At 38.6% G+C, this 10,485-nt stretch overlaps 1 protein-coding gene across 1 annotated transcript in view; it reads right to left on the bottom strand.

Moving 5' to 3' along the window:
* Nucleotides 1–3,195: 3,195 nt before the first annotated feature.
* Nucleotides 3,196–10,485, bottom strand: part of LOC128526425 (uncharacterized) — a 44,220-nt gene continuing 36,930 nt past the window's right edge. The window contains exons 4-7 of the mRNA XM_053498252.1: nucleotides 5,808–5,908; nucleotides 5,240–5,347; nucleotides 4,772–4,852; nucleotides 3,196–3,255 (exon numbers count right to left, since the gene is read on the bottom strand). Of these exons, the coding sequence (XP_053354227.1) occupies nucleotides 3,196–3,255; nucleotides 4,772–4,852; nucleotides 5,240–5,347; nucleotides 5,808–5,908 (350 nt within the window). The remainder of the gene's footprint in view (nucleotides 3,256–4,771; nucleotides 4,853–5,239; nucleotides 5,348–5,807; nucleotides 5,909–10,485) is intronic.

Here is a 10,485-nt window from a genome sequence, read left to right as displayed (position 1 = left end):
TACTTGACCTCAGTGCAGCTTTTGACACCATTGATCATAGTATTCTTCTTCACAGATTAGAAAATAATGTAGGCATTAAGTGTACAGCCCTCTCCTGGCTCAGATCCTATTTGACCGATCGGTATCAGTATGTCGACCTAAATGGTGATTATTCTGCATGTTCTTTAGTGGAGTTCCACAGGGTTCAGTTTTAGACCCACTGCTTTTTTCCCTTTACATGCTTCCTCTGGGCGGCTTAATCCGTAAGCTTGGTATTAGTTTTCACTGTTATGCTGACGACACACAGTTATATGTCTCAGCAAAACCTGATGAGATAAACCAGCTTCCTGAAGTTGAGAATGTGTGCAGGACATTAGAAATTGGATGCTAATTAACTTCTTCTGCTTAATCAATAATATTACCAGGATAGCATTCTTTCACCTCAGAAATATTGCCAAGATAAGAAATATATTGTCGCTAAATGATGCAGAAAAACTAGTTCATGCTTTTATCACCTCTAGGTTGGACTATTGTAATGCCCTACTGTCTGGTTGTTTAACTAGGTGCATAAACATGCTTCAGTTAGTCCAGAATGCAGCAGCGAGAGTCCTCACTAGAACCAGAAGATACGAGCACATTATACCTATCTTATCTTCACTTCATTGGCTCCCTGTGAAATTTTGCAATGATTTTTAAATACTACTTTTGACATATAAAGCATTAAATGGTCTTGCACCGCAGTATCTAAGTGAACTGCTAGTGTCTTACGATCCGCCACACCTACTTCGATCAAAGGATGCAGGCTGCTTATCAGTACCGCGAATTATGAAAACTACAGCTGGGGGCAGAGCTTTTTCTTACAAAGCCCCGAAATTATGGAATAGTCTTCCAACTAGTGTTCGGGACTCAGACACAGTCTCAGTGTTTAAGTCCAGGCTAAAAACCTATTTATTTTATCAAGCATTTTTATAAATATAAAAATGATAAAGGAGCAGATCTGGGGGACTCATGGACGTAGAATAATATGGTGAATTGGTATGTTTATATGCTGTCTATCCCACTCTCATTGATCACACAGGTTTGTTGACGGTGAGGTGATTGGTTGCTTTACATCTCAGGGAGCCCTTACTGTATGTCTGTGTTTCCTTCTGGCTCTCCCTTTTAGTTATGCTGTCATAGTTAGTCCTGCCAGAGTCTCTGCTTGCACTCTACAGTAAATATACATTTACATTATACATTATATGACTGTGACCAGACCTAACTGTTATCTCTTCTCTTCTGCTCTCTCTCTCTTCCCTCTCTCCCCCTCTCTCTCTGTCGAGCTACACATGTCGTTCCTGAGCTGCCAGTGATCCAGACTCCCTCTGCCCTCCGGACCTGTCTGACCCATCCTGGTGCCCCGCTTCTGGTTGGAGATCTCGTCACATGGATGCCCCATGTGTCTCTTTGGGATGCATCTCGTGTTTGGGGATGGTTCTCTCTACCTAGAAGACAGTTCTGGCCTCTGGCCTCGAAGACAGTTCTGGCCTCGACTGTTATTTGCAGCTGTTTCTCTGAGGACTTGACTGTTCGATAGTTCAGGACTGGAAATTTATACAAGTCTACCTGAGTTTTCAATAACTAACTGGACTTCATATTAACATAAATTAACATCAACTGTTATGCTGAACTGCCTGCCAACTAACACACAGTATGAATGCAGATCAATTCCTGCTCTCTGTTTCACCCAAATGAGGGTGGGTTCCCTGTTGAGTCTCGTTCCTCTCAAGGTTTCTTCCTACTACCATCTCAGGGAGTTTTTTCTTGCCACTGTCGCTCTCGTCTTGCTCACCAGGGACTATCTGACCATTCTGATTCATACACATTCAAATTCCATACAAACTTAAATAATTCTTTTGATTGTGTAAAGCTGCTTTGGGACAATGCCAATTGTTAAAAGCGCTATACCTGTACAAATAAAAATAATTGAATTTAATGAAGAGGAGTTTCGGTTCAACTCGGAAACAAATAATCTGTTTTTATTCCGTTTTTTTTTTTTTCCCGCAGACCAAAGCGACAGACAGCGCACCCGGTTTGTTTTATATAAACGTGTTGTTTAATATAAACGTGCGATTAGGAATTATATAGAGACAGATGTACATAGAGAAGACGACATAACCATGTTCTATGAGAGTGCAAGTTAACTTACACTCCGCATTCATCGTGAATATGTAAGCATATTTTAATCAAATATGTATGCATGTTTTAATCAACGTATATTCATGTAAGCATGTTTTAATTAATATATATTTATGCAGGCAGAAATATAAAAGGCCTGTAAGTATACCATTATAGCAGAAAGAGAGGACAGGAGCAAGTCAGAAACAGCGTTACCAGGAGCTTGGGAAATACCTGAAAACTGCCCATGCAGATAAACAGAAACTAAGGTAATGAGAGAGACATAGAAGAAACGCAAGACCAGGTTATAGAAAAAAACAGACAATGAGAGAAGCTAGCGAGGTGCACAGAAACCTATGTAATAAATTATGTCCTCGAAACTAAACTTAAAAGGATCGGGAGTTTCCCTAAAACATATGTGCAAAGCGCCACGGGCACAGGCTGGTACGAGCAAACAAAGAGCAGGGAAAAATCTGAGACACAGAGCCAGTCTTATGAATAATATAGTTTAATAAGAGTAGATACAGAATAAAAATGTGTATCTACATGGTAATAATATAAAAATACAGAGTATAAAAGCCCAACATATAACACAAAAACATAAGGGGCCAGGGTGAAGCATCAACAAAAATAAAATTACATTATCAAACCTTCTTTGAGCTAAAACAACACCGAGAGGAAGGTCAGTGAGAGGAATAAAAGCAGAAATGCCACGATTTAACAAAGGAACAGGAGCTTGAGAAAAATCTGTTTGAGTACTAACAGTAGCTGTCTCGTTAGTCTGTGTACTAACAGACACTTTAAAATCAGTTTGGGTACCAATACTTACATACCATCTAGGCTTTCTGACAGATGGAGCTGGAGTACTAGACTCTGGCCTCACTGGCTGAAAAGAACAATGAGGACTCTCAAATCCAAACGCCGTCTTTTAGAAAGACCAGGTTTGGAATCACCTTTCTTAACATAGGTAAACCCTTTGTCTCGTAGATAATGCATCAAAGATCCAGATAACTCAGAATCAGCACGGACAGGACTCACGGAGGCCTGATCCATAACGGGTTAAGTCGGGTTGTAGTTCTCAGAAGGAACACGATCTAGAGTGGTTGTGTACACACTCTCCTAACACACATTTCAGCTCAAAAAGGTTGAAAGAGTGCATGTAGGACCATATGACCCCTTTAATATTGCACTTAAGTCTCTTTAGAATAAGTGTTGTATTCTTATGACTTTAACTTAAAAAGCAGACAAAGATTAGCAGAGGCAAAGACTTTGGTTAAGTGAGTTATGTTCTCTTTTACCCGTTTTGGCCTTTTTTTTTTAAAGATACTTTGAGTCCTTCCTCTCGAGGTCCCTTGTCTTGCAGGTTGCCTGCTAACAATGGAAAAGGGAAGCAACAATTTTAAAGTAGATCACAGTGACTCATGTAACCGCTGAAATGTACAATAACTTTTAAGGCAGTAAAGGCAGAGCTGGAGAAAGGAAAATGTATATGGTGTAATAAACCCACATACCATTCACATGCTCCTCACACTCTTGACTTCTACAGCAAGTTTCTGGATCTGCCTCATCATTGGAACTGTCACTGGACACATCTATTTCACCTGATTAAGACAAAAGTATAAAGTTTTGAATGTACACCATTTCTACTTACCTTGTCTTGATGCAGCCTGTTACAAAAATCTGTGCAGCTAAACTTATATATTGCTGCTATATTAAATTACCTGTGAATGTTTGATATTTTAGAAAATATTGACAACACTTCTAATACTTTACAAAATAAACATTATTATGAAATACAACTAATCATGATTACCTATTGTGTTAAAAGTTATATTACACAATTATATTTACCTTGAGGGTCTATTGTTATAGCATCCAATCCTTTACTTTGGAGTTCTGGCACTTTCCCTTTTAAAAGGCGTAATCTCACTCTTCTTTCCTTTGACCTTTTGTTGAAGCTAAATGCCTGAGCTACCTCAAGTTCGTTGTGATGAACAAACTCCAAGTGACGTGCGATTTTAAAGAAGGGCTTCTTACAATAAACACACTATTGTTTCTTCTTCTATCTATTCATTTGCTGGTTAGCAGGCATTGATGTCACTGATGTAGAACAGTTATATGAAGAGCTTGTACTCATGTCTGTTGTACTCTTAAACTCTACAGCATCTCTCGTCTCTGGCTCAGGATGGGATGTATTTAGTTCTTTACTTTGACGACTTTTGTCTGATGAGCTACAGCCTAAATCAGGGACATATTCTTCATCACTGTAGTCAGAAGCAGATTCCTCACAAGATATCTATAGGGAAAACATAACATTAAATGCCACTAGGACAAACATTAAGCATATGAATATGGAAAGGCATTTTGATGCCTCACCAACAAAAAATAATAGCGCTTACCTCAGATTCATCATTCTGTGTGTAACCAGTCACCCCTCTTTCAGTTTCATATGTCGTTGTTAACAATCGTTCATAGCGTTGAGCACATTTATCATGATGTTCTCTTAGTCTGTTTAAGCGGGAAACAAACCTGTGTACCTGTGGTTTATAAATAGGTAGTTAAAAATTAAAAAAATGGTGGGAAAAAAATCTATTATTTACTTGATTGCAGCTTGGTTAATGTAGCATGGCATTACCTGTTCAGTTGGCTTGGTAGGAGGGCGTGTCTCTTCCTCTGAGGGCGGGGTCTCACCACTGCGAGGGACTGCTCGGTTCATCTGTAAAGAGAGAACAGCAGCTCCTGTGAGGAACACACTATATTAACTTTATACTGGAGAAACATCAGGACATCCACACACACACACACACACACACACACACACACACACATGGCACGTTTCACACCACATCAATGTGAGTACAGTGGACAGGCTCTCATCACACACACACACACTTGAGGAATCCTCAAACACTTTGGTAAAGAGAGGAAGGGGAGAAGAAGAGAATTCACTTAGTAAAGTAAAAATGACAATCAGGGCTTGGATTTGAGTTTTTTTTTTAACTGGGGGCAAATTCCCCTCTTACTTGGGTCTCATGGGGGATTTAGGGATTCTGGGGGAGGGGGAAAACGATTTTGGCACATCCTACTACATCACTCATCTAACCTGAGAATGGTTCTCCATCTTGTCAGAAGCTGTGAATGCAGGGTCACTGTTGCAGTCGATGCATTGGTCACTCTTAGAAGGCCTGGATTCAGATACAATACTCCCGATCTGATTAAATAAGACCACACACACATTAAAACAGGGCAAAAAACAACCATAAACAAAGATAATCAAAGGCAATTGGATTTGTAACTCTCGTTACAATTGTAGCGTATGTGAAAGCATGCAAAACACACTCCATCGGATCCCACAGCACTCGCCCATAATTACAACAAACACTCTATTAACACTCTTAATTTCATAATGGAAAAACATCAGGACATCCACACACACACACGGCACGTTTCACACCACATCAATGTAAGTACTGTACAGTGGACAGGCTCTCATCACACACACACTCGTGGAATCCTCAAACGTCGTCACAGGAAAAAATCAGGAATTATTTTGGTAAAAATAAATCTATTAAACAATACTGAAATAGATTACATTTAAAATTTACTGGATTAATAGGCCTGTTGTGCCTTATCAGAAGATCAAGAGCTTGACCTAAACCAATGATATTTACCTGTTCAGTTGGCTTCTTGCTCATTTTGGTATCTTCCTCTGATGGTGTGCTCTCATCACTGCGAGGGACTGATCGGTTCATCTGTAAAGAGAGAACCTGCTCTGAAAATTGATAGGCCATTTCAACAAGAAAAAGTTTATGTCTGCACTATGTAACGCTGTGTCAATACTGCATCATTAATATTTAATAGACAGACTACAAACAAATTAAGTTGTTCTTTTCTGGTCACTAGGTATCACAACACAAAACAACTAACAAATCCAATACCAACCCAAATTAAATAGAGCCCTAATTACCAGAGTACGCCAAGGCCAGTTTGAGTCTCCATAATTGTATGATATTTCTTCTCCTGGAGCTAAGTCCTTAACTGAAAACAAGCACAAATGTGGTTTGCCTTTAACACCTATTATTTTCAGTTTACAATCAGGGGTTTTGTATTCATCATTTACTAGTCTGCCAAGTGAACCATCTTCTTTTGAGGCATCAATGCTAAAATTGGATAGAGGAAAAAACATAAAATTTCTTTCAATTAAGTAATAATAAAAAAAAGTCAGTCAAAATGATTCACAAAACTTACCACCATTGTCTTCCATTTCAATCAAAATCAAATAAGAAGGTATTTTCTGTTTCACTGTATCTATTCTGTCTTGTCCGGCTCTCCTCTTGGGAAAGTAACCCTTTACGGTATTCAAGAATGAAGCATCCTTTGTCAATAGACATGCTAGCAAACACAAGGGAGATAGAGATAGAGATGACATGGTGTTGAATATTAAGTGTCTCTGTAGACATTAAGAGGCTCTTTTTTAAATGACCCGGCCTTTTAAGGGACATACAGTCTTCTCCCAACATCTGGTAAGTTTAAACGTAGGTGAAAAGCTATGTGCTATGTGTGGCGTTTAAACCTATGTGAAAAGCTGTGTGCAGTTGCACAGCCCACAACAGAAACTCTACTAACAAAAATGAATCCTCTTAAAAATACCTGTACTTAATTAAATAAAATCATTTAATGTATTTAGGATTGGGTATTATAAGAAATGTTTGGTTCCAATTCTGGCTAATGACTCCTGCGTAATTTAATTTAATAAAATAAATATGAAAAGAAATATGAAAAATAATTCTTTATCATTCTGGACATCTGAAATGTAATGTTAATTGATATTTTCAGTCACTTTATCATTTATTCCTGTTGAAGTAGTCCTCAACTCTCCTACTTGGTGATGTGGATGTTCTGGGAGGAGTCCTCAAACACACAAAGACACTGAACGATTGTGTGTTCGACTGAAGTGTTTGTCAGTACTTGTACAGTCACCTATGCAGGATATCATCTTTTCACATTCGTTACACTTTGGACTCATTTCTAAAAAGACAATAATTAATCCAAACTCTTTGACCTGTTTGAGGTCAGCAGCGTGAGTGCTTTCTGTGTCAGGTGACCAGTGTGGGAATCTGGTTGTGTGAGTGTCACTGTGAATAGTGCCTTTACTTAATAGATATTCATGAGGTAATCAGCCTCCGCTCCCAGCACTGTACGCATGCAAACTGCTTTTACAACAGAAAGCTGAAATTTCAGAAACTGAGTGTTCCAGTTTCTTTTACAAAACAGAACCAGTTCTGAATATGTTCAATACCCAACTTTAAATGCAATATAGCTTTAAAGTACTTACATTTACACTCTATGTACGATTCCCTATCTTCTCCAGTATCTTCCTGTGGAATGGGATGGAGGAAGCAGTGAAATTCTCATACTAACCTTTGTGAGTGTTAATGAACTCTTCTCCAGGCATGGTTTGTCTCTGCCAGACAGATTGTGTGTAGTGGCATCCTCCACAGGACGAACTCTCTTCCTCTTGGACATTGTACGCAGATATGAATTTACATTCTGTGGGGGATAGTAAGAAGGCAAATAATTAAAAGTGCAGTGATTAATATTTCAATGTTAAATTTATGACGCAGCACATTGTTTATTGTGTCCAATCAACTTTACACCTGCCAACTTAGATCATGCTTGCTAGTAACACAAATTATGTATTTTTAAATAATAATAATAACAATAAAATAGACGAAAAAACCCATATTAACCTAATCTTGGTAGAGTAAGCGATTCTGAAATGCGCACACGGTTGTTCTGACGCCATCTTTATAAAATTCTCTGCAGCACGCGAGCATTAGGCCACGCGCGGCAAAATGGCCTTTTTAATTAACAGATGGGCCTAGTTTTATAATTATGCTTTTATATTCTGTGGCATAAAATGTCCTAAAATGACAGTAATATTGTTTCACAAAATTATTTTTGGGACGAGCTATGGCACAACAAAAAGTAGCAACATGCAGTAATTTACAGCCCTGTATGTAGCTATTAATGATTAGTTTAATTGGCCAATGTTTTGCAATTTAAAAAGATAACAGTTTTTAAAACAAGATAGTAAACTTACCTTTTTTTTATTGACAATCTGTCCTCTCGTGTATGATAACCGGGCTTCGTCGCGCCAAAAATGTTTTCTGATATTTCATTGAGGGTCTCCAACCCGAGTCTGACGTCACAAGCTGCACAGTGTTAATTATGGCTCGCTCATCTTTTTTATTCTTATGCTTTTGGGGTAGTTATTACATATTAACTCACGGAAACTTAATAAAAATGTGGTGGCAATGATATCCATGTATGTATGAATATGTAGGCCTATGTACAGTATGAACCCCTAACCCTAATAAAACCATGACTATTTGATGTCAGCGTTTCCACCAGAAGGTATATTTTAGAGCCCTCTATTGCGTCTAAGATGGTTCCTGTTAGGTGCTAAATAGACATTTATAAACCAAATAATAATATCATCATCATCATCATAGTAATAATAGTAATAATAATAATAAAAAATAAAATAATAATAATAATAATTGTTAATAAACAAACAACTTAAAATATTATGCTACAACACAATAAGTAAATGGAATAAAAATACTGAGGATGGATTTTTTTTTTTTTGTCAGGCTAAATATGACTACATATGCACTCTATGGGAATTTTATTGGAAGGCAGGGCTGGACTGGGACACGATTTCAGACTAGGAAATCCTACACCAACCCAGGCCATCCTATGCACCCAAATAAATTTAGAAACTACAGACAGCCTTATTGTCCCCTCCATACGTCTCTGGAAAAAAAAAATTTTTACAGATGCATGTGTTCGTGAGATTAACAGTTTTGTTTCATTTTTGTGTACTACTGACAATATTTCTCCTAAATTCTAAATATAACTATTGCTATTTAGTGTATATAGTTAAAAGAAATTACATCACAACACATTAAAATAACCCAAGATCATGCAGTATTTATTCTTCTTTGTCTTTTGGCTGTTCCCATTCAGGGGTCACCACAGCGAATCATCTGCTTCCATCTAACCCTATGCTCTGCATCCTCTTCTCTCACACCAACTAACTTCATGTCCTCTCTCACTGCATCCATAAATCTCCTCTTTGGTCTTCCTTTAGACCTCCTGCCTGGCAGTTCAAACCTCAGCATCCTCACCATCTCTCCTCTGAACATGTCCAAACCACCTCAATCTGGCCTCTCTGGCTTTATCTCCAAAACATCTAACAGGGGTTGTCCCTCTGATGAACTCATTTTTGATCCCATCCAGCCTTGTCACTCCCAAGGGGAACCTCAACATCTTCAGCTCTGCTACCTCCAACTCTGCCTCCTGTCTTTTCTTCAGTGCCACTGTCTCTAAGCTGTTGAGCATTGCTGGTCTCATCACTGTCCTGTACACCTTTCCTTTCATTCTTGCTGATACTCTTTTATCGCACAACACACCTAAAACTTTTCTCCACCCATTCCAACCTGCCTGTACCCGCCTCTTCACCTCCTTTCCACACTCTCCGTTGCTCAGGACCGTTGACTCTAAGTACTTAAAGCCCTGCACCTTCTTTACCTCTGCTCCCTGAAGCCTCACCGTTCCTCTTGGGTTCCTCTCATTTGCACACATGTATTCCATCTTACTGCATCTTACTTTTGCAGGTTAGTACTGCAAATGTACTAACCTTCATTCCTCTGCTTTCCAGAGCATACCTCCACCTCTCCAAATTTTCTTCCACCTGTTCCCTACTCTCGCTACAAAGCACAATGTCATCTGCAAACATCATGCAGTATTTGCACAGTCTTAATAACTCAAATAAAACAAAATGCTAATAATTTGTTTTTAATGCTTTGGCTAAATAACATTAATAAATCAGCATTTGATGGAATAATAACCCCGATTTGCAGTTACAGCTTCCAGGTGTTTTGTCTCTCCACCAGTTTTTCACATTGCTGTTGGGTAACTTTATACCACTCTTTCTGCAAAAAAGCAAACAGCTCAGCTTTGCTTGGTTTGTGACCCTCCATCCTCCTCTTGATGACATTCCAGTAAATTGCAGTGCTCTCTTATTTTTTCAGAGCTGTACATATTTAAAGTATTTTTCTTGTATCTGTCACTTCTTGTGCTCTAGTGTTACAAACAGCATCTTGCGTGTGCTTTTCCTTTCTGCTCCACCTGGCCGCTTCTCCTCCATCCTGGCCTGTCTGTTTAAACGCTTTTCCACTCCAGGAAGACGCGGAGTGAACCCAACGTAACGATGTCGAGACTAACACAATTAGATAAATGAACAGATCAATATGGTTATTAATATTTAATGAACTAATATTC

The sequence above is a fragment of the Clarias gariepinus genome, chromosome 6, assembly GCF_024256425.1.
Source record: "Clarias gariepinus isolate MV-2021 ecotype Netherlands chromosome 6, CGAR_prim_01v2, whole genome shotgun sequence".
Classification (NCBI taxonomy): Eukaryota; Metazoa; Chordata; class Actinopteri; order Siluriformes; family Clariidae; genus Clarias; species Clarias gariepinus.
The sequence above is the reverse complement of the archived record's forward strand: the minus strand, read 5'-3'. Positions and strand labels throughout refer to the sequence as shown.